At 39.8% G+C, this 21,867-nt stretch overlaps 3 protein-coding genes across 10 annotated transcripts; all 3 read left to right on the plus strand.

Moving 5' to 3' along the window:
• The first annotated feature begins 2,414 nt into the window (after window positions 1–2,414).
• LOC128265893 (diacylglycerol lipase-alpha) lies at window positions 2,415–14,792 on the plus strand. Of its 8 annotated transcripts, none has more exons than XM_053002118.1 (15): window positions 2,415–2,554; window positions 2,798–2,892; window positions 2,976–3,082; window positions 3,137–3,241; window positions 3,299–3,400; window positions 3,989–4,166; window positions 4,633–5,052; window positions 5,777–6,301; window positions 6,369–6,510; window positions 6,935–7,039; window positions 7,097–7,224; window positions 8,433–8,456; window positions 9,736–9,868; window positions 11,537–11,652; window positions 12,523–12,655. In XM_053002118.1, exons 2-15 carry the CDS (start codon window positions 2,798–2,800, stop codon window positions 12,527–12,529), a joined length of 2,187 nt encoding a protein of 728 aa, XP_052858078.1. In that variant the 5' UTR covers window positions 2,415–2,554; the 3' UTR covers window positions 12,530–12,655. The 8 variants fall into 8 exon arrangements, with proteins under 8 accessions (XP_052858078.1, XP_052858076.1, XP_052858072.1 ...); XM_053002116.1 differs by lacking the exon at window positions 12,523–12,655 and adding an exon at window positions 11,949–12,468; XM_053002112.1 differs by lacking the exon at window positions 11,537–11,652 and having other exon boundaries at window positions 12,523–14,791.
• A 3,096-nt stretch (window positions 14,793–17,888) lies between these two features.
• LOC128265896 (uncharacterized) lies at window positions 17,889–19,061 on the plus strand. Its single transcript, XM_053002121.1, has 2 exons — window positions 17,889–18,090; window positions 18,157–19,061. Exon 2 carries the CDS (start codon window positions 18,399–18,401, stop codon window positions 19,059–19,061), a length of 663 nt encoding a protein of 220 aa, XP_052858081.1. The 5' UTR covers window positions 17,889–18,090; window positions 18,157–18,398.
• A 743-nt stretch (window positions 19,062–19,804) lies between these two features.
• Window positions 19,805–21,799, plus strand: LOC128265898 (mitochondrial coenzyme A diphosphatase NUDT8). Its single transcript, XM_053002124.1, has 2 exons — window positions 19,805–20,173; window positions 21,030–21,799. Exons 1-2 carry the CDS (start codon window positions 19,887–19,889, stop codon window positions 21,592–21,594), a joined length of 852 nt encoding a protein of 283 aa, XP_052858084.1. The 5' UTR covers window positions 19,805–19,886; the 3' UTR covers window positions 21,595–21,799.
• The last annotated feature ends 68 nt before the right edge of the window (window positions 21,800–21,867 follow it).

A 21,867-nucleotide genomic window follows, 5' to 3' on the forward strand; every position in this document is an offset into this window, starting at 1 on the left:
ATAATGACCATGCATACCTGCAGTTGGTATAATGGGTTTTCGAATTGCCAGCGGCTTCTTTTACGTTGTTCTTTTCTGTCCGTGTCCGTGTCCGTGTCTGTATACGTGTCCGGATCCGCATCCGTGTCCTTGTCCCCGCTTCCATATCATGGCTCATTGGCCATACAGCAAAAAGGTGTGTAAATAAATGCAAAATCATGGCTCGTCATCCACATCGACACCGCAGCGTCACAGTCGTCGCCACAGTTGGCCGTTGTCGGGCAAAGTTCAGGAAGGCCAATGCCAATGTCGTCGGGCCTTTGGAGCTTTTAGTTGCTGCCACTTCACCTTTGTGATTTCGCTGGCAAAAGGTAAATGTTTGCCGATAAGAACTGTCAGTTTTAAAATTACGAAGCGGACTTAAAGCTTTCAGGAATGTGATAAATGTTGCAGTAATGAAATCTGTCATCAAAAAGTTCTCCGAAAATAACGAATGAGACGAATATATTTCCCGAAAGGTCAGCATTTTAAATCAGCAAAACGGTGTTCGTATGTAATTGAAAAAAAAAAAAACAATATTTTTAATTAAGACCGAAAGGTAGTGGGTCTTCCGTTTTCAATAGTTTTAGCTTAAAAAGTAATTTAACAGATTTAAAATGAAAACATGATGTGAACTTGACAAAAAACATCACTTATTTGGTCTGAAAATAATTTATGTAATGGTTTTAAGTTCTTGTAAATTTTAAATTTTCCTCATTTATTTTTTAGTTTGTTTATGTTAAAATTTTCTTTCACAAAAAAAAAAAATTATTTGGCTTGGGTAAGTAAATAAATTAAATCGTGCAGCGATTGTATGTGTCTCGGTAGTTTGTTATGAATATGGATAATTACATTTTAATGGATAAGCTAACTTTGTTTATTCAGTGATTTCTTAATGACTTTTTTTATAAAACTTAGGCAACTATAATGACTTTGAGCAAAGCAAATTCAAATCAAAAGCCTGTTACTTGATTTTACTTTATTTATACAAACAAAAAGTTATAATCAATTCAAAGATAGATTAACAAACCATAAACAGATTCTAAGAAGCTCATTATAAGATATTATGCCTACGCATGTACTAAATTTCCGGGTGGATGGTATAGGTAAATATCTTTAGATATTATGTTATAGTCAAGACACTCAGCAAGTTTATTATTATTCGCCTGTTTATGTTTATATTAGCTCAGCTCATAAACCTATTTTGCAGCCTCGAGGCCACCCAAAGTCTATATATAAGACCTGGGCCAAATCTTTGAAAATGTATAATATCGAATGTTGATTTGGTACAAGTGAACTTTGCAATCGCAATTGATTCAATGTATTGATTGTGACACCGATTAGGACTATGAATCATTGGACTGGCATTTCCGTGCCTGCTGATAAGTAAGCCGGGTGTTCATGTCTTGGCGTCATTAGTAAAAGTCTAGCTAATCTGAGCCCGGATATGCAAATATTAGTATGCATTCCCTTGTTCGACTCCCATGTTAGGTCCGTCTTATCTGACCCCGGTGCAATGTCAAGCCAGCGATTATGGTGAGAGATTCGAACATAATGGCCCACATCCCCCAAACAAGTTCTTACACGCAGAGAAAATTTTACTAAAATATAACATCAAAGTCAACTTTTCCGAGCTTTTTAATTGATGTTGTGGATTATGTTCTATGTTTATATTACGAATTTTGTTACAGACAAATTCATGAAATATTATTAGCAGAGATCCCAGACGTCCCAACTTAATTTACAGGTCTGGCACCTCTGCTATTAGCTGATTAATAGTACTTTTATTATCTTAGTAACAGTAAAACTAAGTAACAATGGACGGCAAAAATATTAAAGGACCTTTAGAGGGCGAGAAAAATTGCATTTAAATTTTTTACTTTTACGCCCGGCGTTGCCACCCTATCTATAGCGATTTAAATTGGTTGTTCCCCAACATTGTACGCATTAAGTCTGAATTCATTGTCAACTTTCGTGTGTAAGCGAATACATGAAATGGTACTATGTAAACTTGGGAAATATAATTAAATCTTTAAAAAGCTATTTATAAAGGATCAAAATAAATGAAAAACTATATGTAAACAATTTTATTTAAATGGTTGAGTGCAAATTAAATTGCAAGCTCAGAAGAAAATATATCAACTGATACAGTTATATTTCTTTCTGTGTAGATTTATCTGCCCCTCCCCCTTTTTAGCACGCCCTGCTCATGTCTAACCCTGATTATGTTTTGCTTTACATTGCACCGGGGGACATTGGAAACGGAGGGATAGGCGGGTCTACAGTGGGTGGTGGCGGAACCTTAAGCTGTCTAAAGTCGTTCGCTTTGCATATTTAAATGCAGTCATGACTGTACTACCAGTTAGCACTTGAACACTGCTAGGGCTGCCCGCTGATTTTCCAGGGGGATTTTAATTCGCAACAGCAGCTCCAAGAGCACACATATCTGGTATTAAGTCGGAAGCTTATATCGCGGAATTCTGGAGAAGCTGTGACCCACTTGTGTTGCTTAGTTTCTGCTAAGATAAATTTGAAGGTTATAAATGGCTATGATACTTCAAAATACAAATAAAATCTGTAATTTTATAATCAACAGCTCGAACATGATTTATCATTCATACGCAGTGTTGCATTTCCAAATTTTATGGCTTGTTATATTTTTAAATTATATTTTTTTTCTAAAGATAAAACAATATTGGTAAAATTAAAATAAAATTTATTAATAATAATAATAATTAATAATAAATAAATAATTTCGTAAACATCATCTCGATTTCAGATGCCTGGACTTGTGGTCTTCAGACGTCGCTGGTCTGTGGGCTCTGATGATCTCGTGGTGCCGGGTGCATTTCTCCTGACGATTCATTTTATATGGTTAGTATCTGCATTCTGATATTTATCGTCACTCCCTAATTGTTTACAAATATATTTCTTGTTCTTACTGATTGTTTTGACAGTTTTGTGATTGTTAGCGTCTCGTTGGTTATCTTTGAGTATAATACACGAATTTTAAGTGTGAAACTATTGTTCTATCATCTAATAGGCTACTTGTTGATTCTATTTTGTAAGTATTAAATTCCGAAATCAATGGAACCCATCTTGAAAAATCCATTTGCAGTTTCAATATGTGTAGAAATAGGTATATGTGTGATCTCGATGCGTGGCAGTATTCTGGATGCCGAGGCGCGCACCTCGATCAACATCTGGATATATCTCAAAAGCTGTAAGTTGTCCCTGTATAACATCGATGTATATTTATATAATATTTTGTTCATTTCAGTGGTAATTCTGTTCGATATTGCCTGGCTGGGGGTGGGCTCCGTTTGGCTGGGGCATTACTACACCACCGCACCCATCGATGATCCCAAAAAGGTCTATATAGGTAAGTTCTATCTTTGACATTACTATTTAGAACTACATTTCCCATATATCTTAATGTAAGCTTAGTAATCCCCCTCTAATTTATGGTTTTGTTTTTTAAACAGCTGAAGTATAATTAAATATTTATGCATTTAACCATTTCGCCTCGCTTTAATTTAAATTTTAATTACTGGAATTCTTACTTATTAAATATTTATGAATTGAATTACGGCGATTTATATTTGTAGCTAACAACAAAGTTTTATAAGTTAACATTAAAACAGCTGTATTCCAATTAAATATTTATGAATTTTACTATTGCGTCTCCCTAGAATTTACATTTCAATAAGTATAATTTTTACCTACTAAATATTTATGCATTGAACTATGGCGTTTTATCTTTGTAGCTAACAATAATGTGCATAAGCTTAGCAAGTGTATAATCCATTTAAGAGGGATTACATATCTGAACAAGTTTTCAATTTTCTCGTTTTTATTGAACCTGTTTGAAATGATAATCTTAGTCAACTTGATTTGCTTACTACTTATTAGTTTATATTGGTTGTAATTGAACTTGTCCTCAATCTATGTGTTCCCTTTCCATCCACAGCCATCATCATCTGCAATTGGGCTCTGGTGGTGATCACCCTCATCACGATATGGTGCACCTTTGATGCTGCCGGAAGATCCTGGGTAAAGATGAAGAAGTACCAGCGATCAATGCGCGAGACGGAGTCTCGGTTCAACTATAAGCGGAGCAACAGCATGAATCGCAACTGGCGGCAAAGGTAATTCTAAACTAATAAAAAAAAATACAAGTTTACCTTGATCTAAGCTAATATAAGCTACAATCTTAATATGAGTTGGCTTATTTGTTATAAATACTTTTGCAGTCAATAGGTTAATTTTTACTTATTATTATTCACGTAACTAGCGCGAAATAGCATATAATAATTGTAGCAAAAAAAAAAAAAAAAAAAAAACAGACGATATACTTAGATTGTTATGGGTTTTTGGAGTACAGTGATTTTAAACAGTGATTTTTTAACAGTGATTTTAAACATTGATTTGAAGCAGTGATTTTAAACAGTTTCATTTCAATAAATATTGGTTTTGGACCAGTAAAATATAGAGTTAAAACTGCATTAAACTCAAAACACATAATGAGATAATGAGTAGAAGACTGAATAGAGGAACGAAACATTGGAATCGTCATTGAAAGAAGACTAACCCATAAATGTTTTTCTTCAACAGAAAAGTGATGCGCGCCTACCAGGACAGCTGGGACCATCGCTGCCGACTGCTGTTCTGCTGCATGGGCTCCTCGGAGCGCAACCGGAACTCGTTCACGGACATCGCCCGCCTGCTGAGCGACTTCTTCCGGGAGCTGGACGTGGTGCCATCGGACGTGGTCGCCGGACTCGTCCTGCTCCGCAAGTTCCAGCGGCTGGAGCGCGAGGCCATCGTCCGGCAGCGCAAAAATGGCACCTACGAGTTCCTCAGCGGCGTACCAATTACCGAGCGGACCCAGTTCCTAGCACTCAACGATGCCAAAAACTACGACTTCTTTCAGACGGTCATCCATTACATGTACTTTGCCCAGAGCGCCTACGGCTGGCCCATGTACGTCATCATCAATCGCAGCAAGATGTGGCACCTGGTGCCGGAACTGAAGTGAGTACGGCAAATGTAGGATGGGTGGTTTAATGGAAACCTCCATTTAAGTAAATGAAGCATATAAATATATAATATAAATTTTTAAGAATAATTAATTGACCAAAATGTGGTTTAACAAGAAAATAGAAACAGTTTTGCACTGATAAGTGATTTTACGATATTAATAACTTAATTTTATAATGATAATTTGTTAAACAAAATTGCTCATATAGTTTTTTTCTTTTTTTTCCAAAAGCTCAATAAATTTATATAATAAATTTATGTTCGTCATATATGAACGCTCAACACTCAACTGCACAAAAAGAAATACTGCATTGTGCAACTTTTTTACACCACAACATTTTTATGTGCATTTGCATAGCGCTGTTTTTTTCTTGCGTTGACAGGAGATTTTGACGCTTCCATGAAAACTTTTAATGGAAAAATCCCTTTACTTATTGTGCTTGGTGCCGAGAAAAAAATTTCATTTAATATACAAAATAAGTTGTTGCATGTTTAAATTTAATTTGAATAGGAAATTGTGGCATATTAATATTTATAAAGACTAATGGTTGGTTACAGTTTTTTTTTAATACAGAAGTATCTTTTTACGTTAGATTTTATTCCTTGTGTTAAACAACAAGATAAAACCATTTTCATATTTTTAAGACTTTGTTTTTTTTTTTTTTTTTTAAATGGTTGATTTCCATAGCTAAACCCATTCTGAATCCTATATTCGCAGATGCTTTAGCTGCTGCTGTGGCAGTAATGAAGATACGGAGGTAATCCAGGACAATTGCTGCCTGTGCAACTACGCGGCGCTGAAGAAGACGCTGCAGCTGGGCGACATCGACATCGTGTATGCCACCTACCACGTGGACGTGGGCGAGACGCCCTTCTTCGTGGCCGTCGACTACACCCATCGGGCGGTGGTGATTAGCATACGGGGCACACTCAGCATGAAGGACATACTCACGGATCTGAATGCGGAGGGCGAGGTGCTGCCACTGCAGCCGCCGCGTGACGATTGGTTGGGTCACAAGGGCATGGTGCAGGCGGCAATCTACATACGCAACAAGCTGCAGGAGGAGAATCTCATCGAGAGGGCGCTGCAGCGGAATCCGGACCGCCAGACGCCCACCTTCGACCTGGTGCTGGTGGGTCATTCCCTGGGCGCCGGCACAGCGGCCATACTGGCCATCCTGCTGAAGCCCGACTATCCGACGCTCCAGTGCTTCAGTTACTCCCCGCCCGGCGGCCTGCTCAGGTGGGTTTCCCGCCCCAGATTTGCCCCATTTGATTTCCTATCTCATGCTCATCTGGTCATTTTCCAGTATGCCCGCCGTGGAGTACTCCAAGTCGTTCATCACCTCGGTGGTGCTCGGCAAGGACGTGGTGCCGCGCATCGGTCTCAACCAAATGGAAGCCCTGCGAGCGGATCTCATCAATGCCATCCAGCGCAGCGTGGATCCCAAGGTCTGTTGCGTCCTAATTTCGCCAATTTACAAGACGAAAATACAACACCTTTTTATTGACAAAAGTCTGACAATAATATCCTATTAGGTTCCAGAATTTTTTATCTAAATCCTGGAAAATTATGCCCAAAGTTTGAAATTAAATCAACCTCTTAAAAAAATTTAACAAAAATTAAGTAAAACATTTTTTATAAAATTAAAAACAGTCTATATCTTGGCTATGCATCCTATTTTGGCCAAGTGACGACAAAAGTAACCTTAAAAATGTGATTTTTATTGTCAAAGTCTGAAAAAAATCAAAACTAATTTTGGTTTTTCAACGAGACCCTGGAAATTAAAGCTAACATTTTGACATGAAATATCCCATTCAGCTTATTAGACAATATTATATACTATTTTATTAAGTTTTGTATGTTATGTTGTAGTGGAAGACAATTTCCTGTTCGGTCATCTGCTGTGGCTGTGGACCGGAGCCCACTTCCGTGGTGAACATGTCCGGCCAGGACACGCACATCAATCAGTACCAGGAGGTATTTGCCCTTTACAAAATGAGTTCAACGAAAGTGATTAATAATGTTCAATTTTAGGAGCGCGGAACGGCCCGTTCGACCAGCGCTCATCCCACGGACAGCTCGATAGCTTTAACCCTGCACCAGCCCTTATATCCGCCCGGTCGCATCATCCATATAGTGCGACATCATCCCAAGCCCGACGAGTGAGTAGAGCCAAGCAAATCGGTCGTCGAGCTGGAAATAATTGCGACAGCTGGCCGAATCCGATTCCGAATCAGAATCAGAATCAAAATTCGAATCTGAATCTGAATCCGCATCCGCAATTGTTTCCTCCTCGATCTCGCAACCTGACCTCCTGACCCCCCGCCCTGATTTATTTGTTGATGTTTTTTGTGTTTGATACGTGATTCGCGATTCGAGATCCGCCTCTGGCCCAAGGTCTGTGCTAATTGAGGTGCGATAGCCAGGCGCTTATCGCCGAAGTGAGAGTGGTGGAGCGAAATGTCAAGCTGATCCGCAACTGACTCATCTGCCAATGGCGTCATTGGTTGTCCGCCGAGCTGATGATTCCGTCATCGGCTTGGTGAGGGGGAGAGGGGGGGAGCAATGAACCCTCTCCATCGCATTTGGGCCCTTTTGGCCTCAATGGCAGCCTCTAATTGACGGCCACAGACTGGCATAGCCACGTGAATTATGACCGAAACGTGCTGCCTCAATTATTGAGTTCAGAAGTGCCCCATTTCGTTTGCTGCAACTCGATTACATAAAGAATGTGGGGCCATATTGAATTCCCAGCTATACGGTTTCTTGAGACAGTCTTAAATAAAAGAGTATCAAAAATTTAAATTTCAATAGTCAGCGAAAGAGAGAAATTTGATTAACAACAATGCGTGACATTTTTAAGATCAATAAAATTGAACCTTTATTAGGGGCAGAATGAATATAGAAAGTTTAACTGTTTAAAGATTTAATTAAATCATTTTTTAGTTAAAAATAATCAGAAATAATATAACATATTAACGTCACTTTGATTATGAACTGCTGCTTGAAGCTATCTATGAGTCAACTATTATATTTTATATTTATATTTTTGAGACGTTAGACAGCACGTAATCACGATAATTGAAAAAATGATAATATTGTGAATTGATTTTTAATCAATCAGATTGCCTTGTATTGTATTCGTTATCAGAAAGATTTAAATGCAGACCATTGTGGTAGCCCAAAGTTCACGGAGTTCTCGAGCGACTATTTTTAGTAGTTATCGTTTATATGAGTTTGGTTTTGTCCTCTTGTTTCGTTATGATTTGTGTTGCTGAACGTGTTTGGTCGATTTTTGTTTGTTGCGCCCCACGTCCCCAAAAAAACCGTAAATGAGAAAAGATATTAATGTAACCAAAATGTTTTTCAGGCAAAAATACGACAGTGGTTGGAGGTAGGCACACACACAACGACACACGCGCAAACACACACGCACCCACACACCCACAGACCGCATCGCACACAGATACAGATACGAGAACACGCATCCAAAAGATTGAAAGAAGAAGAAGATGAAGAAGAAGAGCTTGAGCAGCGCTGCAGTAACTCAACTCGATCTCTCTGTCTCTGTCTCTATCTCTCCTATCTCTTTCTTTTTGTCTATGTCTATCCCACTCTGCCCGTGTTTGTGCTCGCCCTCTCTCTTTCTCTCTCTCACTTTCTCTCAATCTCAATCTCAATATCTCTCTCTTTCGCACACTACTTTCTCTGTGTCATAGCTTGTTTGGTTTGTGTGTTGACTAGTGGCAGTCCGAGAATTATTCCCTAGTTCTATTTATTCAATTAGAAGTGTTCCATTCCGTTTTGGTTAATCTTTGTTGCATGAGACAATCACCGATGCATGCATCGCCCCATTCCTTTCTCAAGGCTTTTTTACAGGATCTAAATTCTTAAGATATCTTTTTAAGCCATTAAGTATAAATAGCAAACCCTCAGATGTTAACTCATCTCCTGTAAAGAGGCCTTTGGACTCTCTCTCTCTCTCTCTCCCCCTCTCTTTCTATCGTTGTCGCCCTCTCTCGCTCTCGTAAATGAGTCGGGGTATTATCAGTTGTGATCCTTATGAGTTGTGTTCGAATTTGTAGACCCAGCATGATATTAGCCCCGAAAGTTTAGACTAATAACTCTTCTACTATGCGCAACGTCACGGAAATCCTTTTAAGGTTACTGCATTTATATTAAATTATAGATAACAATTGAATCCAAACTTCAAAATACAATAACATAAATATTACAATAATTGAACCATATTAATACCTATGTTTGTAAATTTATATATAGAGATAAAAAATTAGTGCTATTCTAATTAGTGTTTTTAACCCTAACTAAAATAAATGTAGAAATACAAAATAATATGAGTCATGTTGTTTACTTATACAAAGTTACATATGTAGTTGTGATAAATGTCTTTCTTATTGTAGATAGTATATCATACTCTAATTAATCAAATAGATAATTGATAACACTTTGATATACAGTAAACAAATATAGTTTTTGTTATAACAAGAAAAACGTTGACTCAGTGAAAGAGATTTCCGTGAACGCATAAATCGTCCCCCATTTGCAATTTAGTTGTTAGGACTTCCCGTAACACTTTAGAAAGTAGATATATAGTTTAATACAATACCCACAGAAAGGAGAGTATTAAATCGAAGCTCTTGTGTATTTTGCAGAAATGTGCTGAAGAATCGGGAGCCCGTATACCAGGCCATCTGGGCCGATTCCACGGACTTCGATGAGGTGCTCATCTCGCCGGTGATGCTGCAGGATCACATGCCCGACAAGGTCCTCGCCGCCCTGAAGAAGGTAATTGCCGAGTTCGACGACGAGCGCGGCTCCTCGGTGCACAGCTATTCCACAGCCAGTTGAGCAGGGCCAGTCGAATGGACGGCAATGGAATTGAACTCGAGTTGAATGGAATGAATGATCGTTGACACTCTATATACCCTACAACCCGTCGTCTTCGTCGTTGTCCTAGAACCGTATATAGTCTAACTATAGCCCTTAGCATATCTAGAGTACGCAGCACCGATCTAGTTAGTTGGTTCGTCTACTGTACCGTACTGTACTGTACCTTGCCCCTAGTCTAGCCTTAAGGTTGGAGGTCGCAGATCCGCCACTCAACGACCACAAACCACCCACACAACTCACCAACCACAAGAGCCACTCGAACAGTAAACACGCAACACCACCCCACAGTCATGACAAGCATATTTACACCGATGCCTATTTATCTATATGTAAACTCAATTACGTTTAACGTTATCTAGTCTAAGGCCAACTATCGCTTATAATTTCAATAATGCTAAATTGTTCGACATTGATTTGTTTGTATTTATTTATTGCCTTTGTTCGATATCTGAGAAATTTTGCTTTGATATATTATACATATGTCCAGAGTAAAGAACCGATACTTAGCCAGCACCACACATGCATACCCAAAATCCAGTTACCCTATTGTATTTATCGCTGTGTGAGGCATTGACAATGGACTTTGAATGTTTACAATTATTCCTAAGTTATATTTATATTGATATTTATATACTTGTATTTAGTTTGTATTGCTTAAGTAACCTTTGTCCATTTATCGTATAAGTTGAACATATGTAATTTGCATTTTGTTGTCTAAATCTCCGTGGTTCTATCACGCTCTCCAAATATCTTTTATATTTTTTCACTTTGAAGTTTAAACTGTTTGTCTTTTTTTTTTTTGTATGATGAATATACACTCACTTTATGTACTTAAATATGTTTAATTTATTTATTGCTTAAGATTGCCTTTGAAATCAGTTATGGGGAGAAATAAAGTATTTGCACTCCCTGTCTACTCCACCAGAATGTCGAGTTATGTCCAATTTCGATGGATTAAAGATGTTCAAGAAATATCTCCGCTTAATGAAGAGAGGTGTTGTGCCGGTTTTAATTTTATAGCAAGTAGCCCTCACGTTTCATGATGATTTGATTTAAGTTCCTTTATGTGGATTTGATTTGGTAAGTTTATTCAGTTGGACTTTTCTTTATACTTTAACTACATAACACACAAATACAACTCCGCCATAAAACAAGTACACAGCTCCCTCAAAAACATCTGCTGCATGGGAATGGTTGTTAAAAGTTGTTGTAAAGCTTATGGAACGGCAAAAAAAAAAAGCAACTATGGTAGACAAAACATATTCGCTTTTGCTGAGCTGGGAGGAGACCTCCGTCCTAGCCGTGTGCTAGTTGCAATGAGAGAGTAGTAGTAGATCAGGCTTTAGGATATCACCTTGAATCGATTCGCAACCCTTCCAACCCCTTGATGATCCGATCAAGATCATGGCTAATATTTGCGACGAACTTTTGAGTAACCATTAATGTACTTAATTATGCTTTTATTTTGCTTCTTTTATGAAACTTAACGATTATCGTTATCCGATAAACGAATTCCGTTGTTATCGATTTGTATGTGACCCGATCATCCGATGATGTGCACAGGTTGTGTCTTGTAGAGATCGAACCGTAAAGGCATGTACCACTCGTAGACGTAATGATAACACGACAATAACTACAACTACAACAACAACTACGACAACACAAAATACAGATACCAGGTACAGCCGCCCGCCAACTTCTTTATAAAATTGTTATCATTAAACAAAAGACTAAAAAGCAACTTTCCATTTTGCTCTCGTTAAAAACCAACAAAATTCTTAAATATGTCAATCAAATTATACAAGTCTCTCTCTCTATCTCTCTCTATGTATATTTCTCTCTCCCGCTCTCAACCTAACCTCAAACAAAAACCAACAACCTATCAATTTTGTAAACTAAACTATCTAATTGTAATCGTACTCGCTGTGTATGTACAACGAAAATCAATCTCGATATTGTGTCTCGCACTCGTAAGCTCCCACCCACCCACAAACAGCATTTCATCACAGCGAACTATCGAACCATGAGCAACTACTGTACCCTATACACCCTACTCGCTTACAACTTTGACGCAACTGTACTTAGTCATGCCACTCGCTACTTGCATCTGCATCTGTCTCTTTCCACTCCTGCTCATCTGTGAAACTGTACATACATGCATCTGCATCCAACTCTCGCTCGTTCTGTCTCTCGCTCGCAACATCTTCTCGTCTCCCTCTGCATTTCTATGTAACTACGAGCTGTACAAATCAGGATTGATTGGTTGCTTGATCGGTGAAACTGTCAAAAAAGAAAAGAACTAAGTTAACATAACATATAAACATATGTTATGTATTTAAGAAATCTTTAAAAAAAAGTAAAGAGCTTTTTCTCGCTAATCTCAATTCAAAGAATATAAATCTAAGCAAAAAGAAATACATCCTGATCAGTCAAACAATCAATAAACATTAAACATTTCAGTAGGATTTCAACTTAGACCTAAGCTACATAAATGACCAAGCCCAAGCAAACACTGATCTCGGTTTCTCTCTCGCTACTCGCTACTCTAGGTTGTAACAACGAGTGGGCCACGCAAGCCCCAGCGCCAGACCTCCAATGCATTCTCCACGGGTTCGAACGATGCCCACGATACGGATCTGGAGCCGCCGCATTGCAGCAACCGCAGTGAGACGACGACGGATGCCATGAGGTCAGAAGCGGAACCGGAAACGGATCGGATGCCGACCATGATGTCGCAATCGCAATCGCAATTGCATCATTGCAAGCGGCCCTCGCAAAGTTCCTACACGAGTCTGAGCAACTGCCTCGTCCTAACGCCGACGGCCCAGCACAAGCTCTGCCTGGAGACGTCCTTCACGAACGGATCCGTACCGCCCGCTCCACAGCGCCTGACCTCGGCGGCCTCCTCGCTCTTGAGCTCGACCACCACGCCGTATGACATATCAAGCGCTCTGGACGACAGCCTGGCCACGGTGGCCCTGCGCCAGAGTCCCTCGCTGATCAGTGCGGAGACGACGGCCACGGTGATTGGCAATCACACGGACACCGACCTGGACGAGATTGCCATGCCGCGCCTCAAGGCGGTCGCCTTTGACATGGCCCTGACCCCGCCTCCGTCGCTGCCGCCGGAGAGGTCCCTGCTCGGGCGCCAACACTCCGAAAAGAAGCCGCGCTCCCTGCCGCTGGCCCAAGTCCAGGCACTGCGGCGAGCCTCGGACGCTGGGACGGCTGTGCCGGGCGTGGACCTGCTCCACGACGACTGGTATGGCCTGGCCCCGCTCGCCAGTCCCGAAACGCTCTCCGAGATCTCCAGCGTCTCGTCGCGCACCAGTGTGCCCATCAGTCTGGCCAACAGCATTGAGCGATATCTGCAGCACATGGGCGTGGGTGTGGGTGCGGGTGCTCCGAAGGTCCCACTCGAGGACATTTTCGAGTCGCAGCTGCACACGCCCAAGGTCATGAGGCGGGCGCCCAAGTTTAGCGAGAATCTGGCCGGCTGTGCGGAGGACACCAGGAATCTGGACCAGTACAAGCGGCTGGGACGTGTGTTCATCACCTTTCCGCGCATCTTTCCCGACCAATCGTCGTCGCCGACCATGGTGGGCCGCAGCCTGGACTCCAGCGACGACAGCTTCGAGTCCGCCTCGGCCCACAGCCTGCAGCGCGTCCAGCTGCTCCTGCCGCCCGGCTCCAATGCGGTGCAGAGCTCCAAGTCCGCCGACCCGCTGGACGGGTTGGATCCGGACGCCAAGGCCGCTAGGCAGCCGGCCAAGAAGTTGACCTTCAGCGACAGCGACATCCTCGCGGATGCGGACTGTCTGCGGCTGTGTCCCCACTGTCCCTGCGATCGGGATGTCCAGCGTGGCTGCTGCACCCGCTCCGAGCATGGCAGATGTACTAGTGGTGGTGGTGGTGGTGCTTGTGGTGCTGGTGTCGATGTCGGTGTTAGCGGATTGGGAGTGGGCTCCACGGACACCAGTTTCTACAGTGCCAGCTCATCGCTGGATCAATTTGCCAGCACGCCGGCCCGCCAAAACGGTGGACCCCATCTGCCCGAGGAGATACTGATGCGCCCGGGCGTCCTGGAGTCCCACTTTCCAGTCCTCGGCGGTGGCAGCAGCAGCAGCAGCAACATGGAGATGGAGACCCCAGCCCTGGTGGCCCCCGCCTCGCCCACGCCCGCACCACTTAGCAATGGCAAGCGACCGGATGTGGTGGGCGGAAGGGTGCGAAAGCGCCTCTCCTCCGAGGAGTTCGTCTACTCCAGAAGCGTAGATCAGGATCATCTGGTGGCTAGCAGCACCGCCGGCAGCACCGCCGGCATCACCGCCAATGCCACCACCAGCCATCTAGTACAATTCGGTGATAGGGGCTCTCCGGCGGGACGCAGACGGGGCAAGGGCTGCGTCTATCCGGCCGGGAATAGTCTCCGGTTGGACGCAGCTGCCGCCGCCGCCGCCACCGCCGCTGCATCCGGATCACCCACGTCCATTAGCAAATTTACCCGCACCCGGGTGGCAACTGGAGGAGGATCGGCAGCCAAGCAGTCCGCCGCCAATAACGAAAGTAATGTTTAATAGTTGTAAGTTGTAAGCAGTACCTTTACCCGGACAGAGCCATGGACACTGGTAACACTCGGATATTTCGAAAATCTCTTGAAAATCCCTCGAAAATCCCCCAAAAAGTCAACAATTATGCCATTGCGATCCACAAGGAATAGAAAAAACAAACAAACAAACATTTTGCATACCGATTACCTAAGGAACAACAACATTTAGCGTTAACACAGGCGTTTACCATTAAATAAATGCAATGTATATATATTATATATATATAAATAATATATATATATAAATATATATATATATGTATAAATATATATTTTTTTGTGCAGCCGATCCCCAAGCGTCGACAAATTTTAATAAAACGTTTTAAAAAATGAAAAACCCCTCTTGTCCTTGTAATAAATATTTTGAGGAATATTGGGGGTCAGAATTATGAATCATCGGAATTATTATTATGATCATTTATTTAAATATTATTTGTACTTTTTAACTAGTTCCCTATCTTTTAAATTTATAAATGAAACTAGTTTTATGTCATCTTAGTTCCTAATTTCATATTAGGCCATAGATCTCGAAAATACTGTAACACAAATTGATCCAATATAATGTTTAATAATGGTAGTACATACAAAGTAACAAGAAACTTATCAATTTTGTTACGTATTATCAGCTACTATGTAATCTTTTTCCGATTAAATTGAGTGATTACGAACTACAACACTATTGTACTCATAAAAAAACAAGAAAGGAAGCAAACTTCGGCAAGCCGAAGTTTATATACCCTTGCAGCTATTGCAAGAATTAAATATTTTTGAAAACATTAAAATTATGATTTACTTGCGTATATGTCTAAAAACATTGAAGCAATGATGATTTGCAGCTTATTATTAGGTAGTTATTTTATATAATTTTATTATTTCTATTGGAGCTATATGATATAGTCGTCCTATTTTGATGAAATTTTAACCGTAATTCTGAAATATTTATCCATTACTATATGTCGAAGAACTTATAGAAAAATTTAAAAACACCAAAGTTATAATTTTTTTTTATTTACTTTTATGATTGTTCCTATGGGAGCTATATGCTATAGTCGTCCGATTTTGATGAAATTTAAACCGTAATTCTGAAATATTTATCCATTACTATATCTCGAAGAACTAAAAAAAAAATTAAAAAACAGAAAAGCTATAATTTTCTTTCATTTATTTTTATGATTGTTCCTATGGGAGCTATATGCTATAGTCGTCCGATTTTGATGAAATTTAAACCGTAATTCTGAAATATTTAACCATTACTATATCTCGAAGAACTAAAAAAAAAATTAAAAAACAGCAAAGTTATAATTTTTTTTCATTTATTTTTCCGATTGTTCCTATGGGAGCTATATGCTATAGTCGTCCGATCCGGCTCGCTCCGACTTATATACTACCTGCAAAAGAAAGACAACTGTTGGGAAAGTTTCATGCAGATAGCTTAAAAACTGAGAGACTAGTTTGCATATAAACGGACGGACAGACGGACAGACGGACGGACAGACGGACATGGCTAGATCGACTCTACTAGTGATGCTGATCAAGAATATATATACTTTATAGGGTCGGAAACGTCTCCTTCACTGCGTTGCAAACTTCTGACTGAAATTATAATACCCTCTGCAAGGGTATAAAAAAAAAACAGCAAAGTTATAAGTTTTTTTATTTTTTCCCGATTGTTCCTATGTGAGCTATATGATATAGTCGTCCGATTTTGATGAAATTTAAACCGATATTCTGAAATATTAAACCATTACTAAATGTCGAAGAACTAAAAAAAAAATTAAAAAACAGCAAAGTTATAAGTTTTTTTTATTTTTTTCCGATTGTTCCTATGGGAGCTATATGATATAGTCGTCCGATTTTGATGAAATTTAAACCGATATTCTGAAATATTAAACCATTACTAAATGCCGAAGAACTAAACAAAAAATTAAAAAACAGCAAAGTTATAATTTTTTTCATTTATTTTTCCGATTGTTCCTATGGGAGCTATATACTATAGTCGTCCGATTTTGATAAAATTTAAACCATAATTCTGAAATATTAAACCATTACTAAATGTCGAAGAACTAAAAAAAAAATTAAAAAACAGCAAAGTTATAATTTTTTTTCATTTATTTTTCCGATTGTTCCTATGGGAGCTATATGCTATAGTCGTCCGATCCGGCTCGTTCCGACTTATATACTACCTGCAATAGAAAGACAACTTTTGGGAAAGTTTCATGCAGATAGCTTTAAAACTGAGAGACTAGTTTGCATATAAACGGACGGACAGACGGACAGACGGACATGGCTAGATCAACTCGCCTAGTGATGCTGATCAAGAATATATATACTTTATAGGGTCGGAGATGTCTCCTTCACTGCGTTGCAAACTTCTGACTGAAATTATAATACCCTCTGCAAGGGTATAAAAAGAACATGAAAAATAGTATTTTTATTTGAAATAGTTATGTTTCCATTTCTTTTTATACCCTTGCAGAGGGTATTATAATTTCAGTCAGAAGTTTGCAACGCAGTGAAGGAGACGTTTCCGACCCTATAAAGTATATATATTCTTGATCAGCATCACTAGTAGAGTCGATCTAGCCATGTCCGTCTGTCCGTCCGTTTATATGCAAACTAGTCTCTCAGTTTTAAAGCTATCTGCATGAAACTTTCCCAAAAGTTGTCTTTCTATTGCAGGTAGTATATAAGTCGGAGCGAGCCGGATCGGACGACTATAGCATATAGCTCCCATAGGAACAATCGGAAAAATAAATGAAAAATAAAAAAAAAAAAATTATAACTTTTCTGTTTTTTAATTTTTTGTTTAGTTCTTCGAGATATAGTAATGGTTAAATATTTCAGAATTGCGGTTTAAATTTCATCAAAATCGGACGACTATAGCATATAGCTCCCATAGGAACAATCATAAAAGTAAATAACAAAAAATTATAACTTTGGTGTTTTTAAATTTTTCTATAAGTTCTTCGACATATAGTAATGGATAAATATTTCAGAATTACGGTTTAAATTTCATCAAAATAGGACGACTATATCATATAGCTCCAATAGAAATAATAAAATTATATAAAATAACTACCTAATAATGAGCTGCAAATCATCATTGCTTCAATGTTTTTAGACATATACGCAAGTAAATCATAATTTTAATGTTTTCAAAAATATTTAATTCTTGCAATAGCTGCAAGGGTATATAAACTTCGGCTTGCCGAAGTTTGCTTCCTTTCTTGTTTAATATGTTTTTATTAAGATATATATGTTTCTTAGTTAAGCCTAGTATTCGGTAATATCGAGCTTAACTGAATATATAAATCTATGTTTGTTTGCTTTTCTTCTCTAGCGAACGTGTGTTTTTTATATATGAGTAGAAGGCTTTGCCTTAAACTTCCAGTTTTTTTCGAGCATTTGTAGACTTTTCTAAAGTATTTTAGTTTGTGTACAGCAACCTACCGAGTAGGACGTTCTATCTAGACTGACTTCAAGTTAATACCGCTAGCATGGAGTTATGGTAAGATATACAAAATACATATACGCTTTCAGCTTCACTTACCCATGGAAAACTGAATTTCTAAAGGCTATCCAGTGCCTTTAAAAGCCTCATCGAGGAGGAGGACTTTGTGGACTGCCGTGTAATCGTGGAGTCGCAGGCCTTCCCGTGCCACAAGGTGATGTTGGGCGTCGCCTCGGACTTCTTCAAGCGCAGTTTCATGCCCGGATTAGAGGGAACTGAGACTGGGGAACTACATCTGGAGAACGTGTCGGCAGATACTTTCAAGAAATTTCGCTGGCTGCAACAACGAGTCGATCGTAAAGCTGATGGAGTGTGCCCACATGTGGATGATTCCATCGCTTAGGAAGGCCTGCGAGGAGATCGCCGTGCCGAGAATTAACCAGATGGTCCTCTCCGATCTACTGATCTACTTTGACAGTGCGCTTAAGTCCGAGAATGAGTATATGATCACGCACACCTCACAGGCCCTGAGAAATTGGTGCAGCTCGAAGATTATAACCGACGAGGTTTATCAACTGGAATCGAATGCCTTCAGAGAATTCGTAACCCGTATAAAGGGCTCTATAAGCGAAAGAGTTCTTTTCGATCTGGTGGAGAAGTACGTTATAATGCAAGGGCTTTTTACACAAAACCTTAGCAAGCATAAGAAGTTGGAATGCCATGGAATCGCCAGCAAGAACAAAAGTAGCGAAATAGAACAGGTGGTGGACCTTACGGAAATTAGTAGCTCCAAGTCCTTGCCAAAAAAGGATATCAATGAGGAGTATGTGAAGAGTCTTATTAGTCTAATAACCTTTACGGATATGACACATAGTGAATTCTTTGAGGGCCCCGGAAAGTCCGATCTGATTAATATGGATGATAAATTTCAATTCATGTACAAAATTGCTTGTTCTAATAATCAAGTCAGAATTGGTAGATCAGGTCGAATATCTTTTACTTATTGGGCCACAATAATGAACTCGTAATAAAATTGCAAATCGATTGTCATCCAAACCTCGACATTTTTAAATTGTGCAATTTTCGCAAAATAAAACCTGATGTAAAACCTAATAAAAAAATTAAGAAAAATATTTTCTAAAACCAATGGGAAAAGTTTGTCTAATTTTTTATAATTTCTAATTTCTATTTTTTTCGTATTTCTAAAAAAATCTTATTTTTCCAAAATTTGTTGCGATTTGATAGCATTTTTCGACCTACATATATTTAGTGCAAAATAAGTTTTTCATCGAGATTCTGTTTTTATAATGATAGTGGTCAAATATATACACGTACACGAAATATAAGATAACTTGTTATGATTCTTGTAAGATTCAAATGTGTTCAACATTAATTGCAATTTTCATTTTTTTTCGAAAATTATTTTTTTCTACAATTTTTTGTGCGTATTACATTAATTTATCACTAATTTTTTTTTTATTGGCTTAATAAATCGTGGCTTAAAACACTTGCACTTGAAGTGTTATATTTCGTATCGGAAAAAAACTGAATCAGAAGAAGATTAAATTTAAAAACCTATTTGTTTTATTACATAAAGTCGTAATAATTGAAAGACTGTGAAAATCAATCCTTTTATGAATATACTTTTTTTTAAGTTTGAATTTAACGCTTATGTTAAATTTTGGTATTTTCAAACCAGCTGATTCAGCAGCCCTGTTAAGCGCCTAACAGCACACAATCGGCTGTTAACCACTCTGTTTTGGTATTTTGGTATTTTTACCCATTCCAAAGTTCGTTTCGTTCACGTTTGTTTACATCACGGTTCCCTCGGATCCAATCCAATCGCAAAAACGATGTCATTAATGCAGGCGAATCGGAGAGCGCCTCAGCTACTGTCCCACCTGAACCGCCACCTGGGCTCCTCCTCCTCCTCCGCTGCCACCGCCGGCACGTCTTCTTCGGAGCCCCCAGATCCCCGCCAGCCGAATGCCCTGGAGCTCCTCGGACCGGAATCGCAGCGTAGGTGCATGGAGAAGATGCGCGCTCTGCCTGCATTCCCGCGGCCCAAGTCCCTGACGACCAGTCGCCGCGAGAAGCAGTCCTCCGCTGTCCTAATCGCACTCTGCCAGGATCGGGGCACGTGAGTAGCCCACTAATCCTCCACTGGAATCCCCATTTTACGAAGTTGAATTAACTCAATCTCACTAAGTTAATCCCTAGCTACATTTTCTCCAAGTTGAATCAAATCAATTAAGTCATATCCTCTTGTCCCAAAGAATTCGCGAGCTTACGTTATTGAACGATTAAAGCCTCCAAATATGGTCCACCTTTATCCTTTTGAAATCCTCTTGCTGAGAAGGATTTGCTTTTGATTGTTTTTTTTTTTTTTAATTATGAAATTAAACCCTTCAAGTTGAACCAAATTGATTGAGTCATATCCTGCTCTATCCTGCTATCTTGCTCTGTAGAATTCGCGGCCTTTTGTTATTGAACGACTTAATCCTCCATATATGGTCCACCTCTATCCTTTTGAAATCCTCTTGTGCTGAATTCTGTCCGATTGATTGTTTTTTATTTAATTATAAAATTAGTCCCTTGTCATATCCTCTTGCTCTAAAGAATTTGCGCCATCAAAAATGCTGCATCCTTATCCCTTTGAAATCCTCTTGATTTGAAGAATTTTTTTGCAATCTTTTGCAATTGTTTTCCCGGATGTAACCCTTTTATCCCTTTTTAACTGAATTAAAAAGTTTTTCAAAATATTAACAAACTTTTATTAAAAGGCCATTTAATATAACATTTAATACAGAAATTATTATTATTATTTGAATCGATAGTTAGCTAAACTTTTTTAAATTTTATTTAAATATTCTATAAGTACATTTTGAATATATACATAAAATTTGAATTAATATAAATCCCAACAAATTAAATTAATCCCAACAAGAACCAGTTGAATTCTGTTATATAAATTTAATCCACTTTTGTACCTCCAGAGACGAGATATCCCTGCTCTACACGCGACGATCACGGCACCTGCGCAGCCACAGCTTCCAGATATCCTTTCCGGGCGGCAGGCGGGACGACCAGGACGCCAGCTACGTGGACTGCGCTCTGCGCGAGACGGAGGAGGAGATCGGGCTGCCGCGCCACCGCATCCAGGTGTGGGGCGAGGCCAAGCAGCTGCATCTGCCGCGCACCTCGTCAATTGTGCCGGTGGTGGGCGTGGTGCCGGACTTCAGCATCTCCGAGCTGCGCCTCAACTGCGCGGAGGTGGAGGAGGCGTTCAGCGTGCCGCTCCAAGCGCTGATGGTGCCCAAGGCCACCAGGCACACCCAGTTCCGCAGCGGCTACAGCGGACCGGTGTTCGTGGTGGACCACCACCGCATCTGGGGCATCACCGGCTACCTGACCCACCTCTTCCTGCACAGCCTGCTGCCCCCCACTCAGCTGCCCGATTGCCTCAGGACGAACATCAAGTTCATCCGGCCCTTCAAGATGCCACCCAAGCTGCCGCACCACCGCGAACATCACGCCACGGATCCCTCGATGCGTTCCTGAGAATTATGTATATATCGGATCATTATCCCACTCAGGCTAGGGCCAAATGTGATATGGTGATTGGGCCAGATGAACTAAGAAGGTTATTGCTTTGGTCCAACCAAACAATAGGCTAAAATTAATTGTGTTCATCGGCTTAGTATATATTTTTATTGTGAATGACAAAGCCAAACTATGTAATAAAACTGTTGACCATTATGTTGAACTCATTGTGATAGTCTTCTTTTGATTTGAAGATTTTATCAATGAAATATGCTCTTGATCACAACTTAA

This window comes from Drosophila gunungcola, unplaced genomic scaffold, assembly GCF_025200985.1.
Source record: "Drosophila gunungcola strain Sukarami unplaced genomic scaffold, Dgunungcola_SK_2 000173F, whole genome shotgun sequence".
Taxonomy (NCBI): Eukaryota; Metazoa; Arthropoda; class Insecta; order Diptera; family Drosophilidae; genus Drosophila; species Drosophila gunungcola.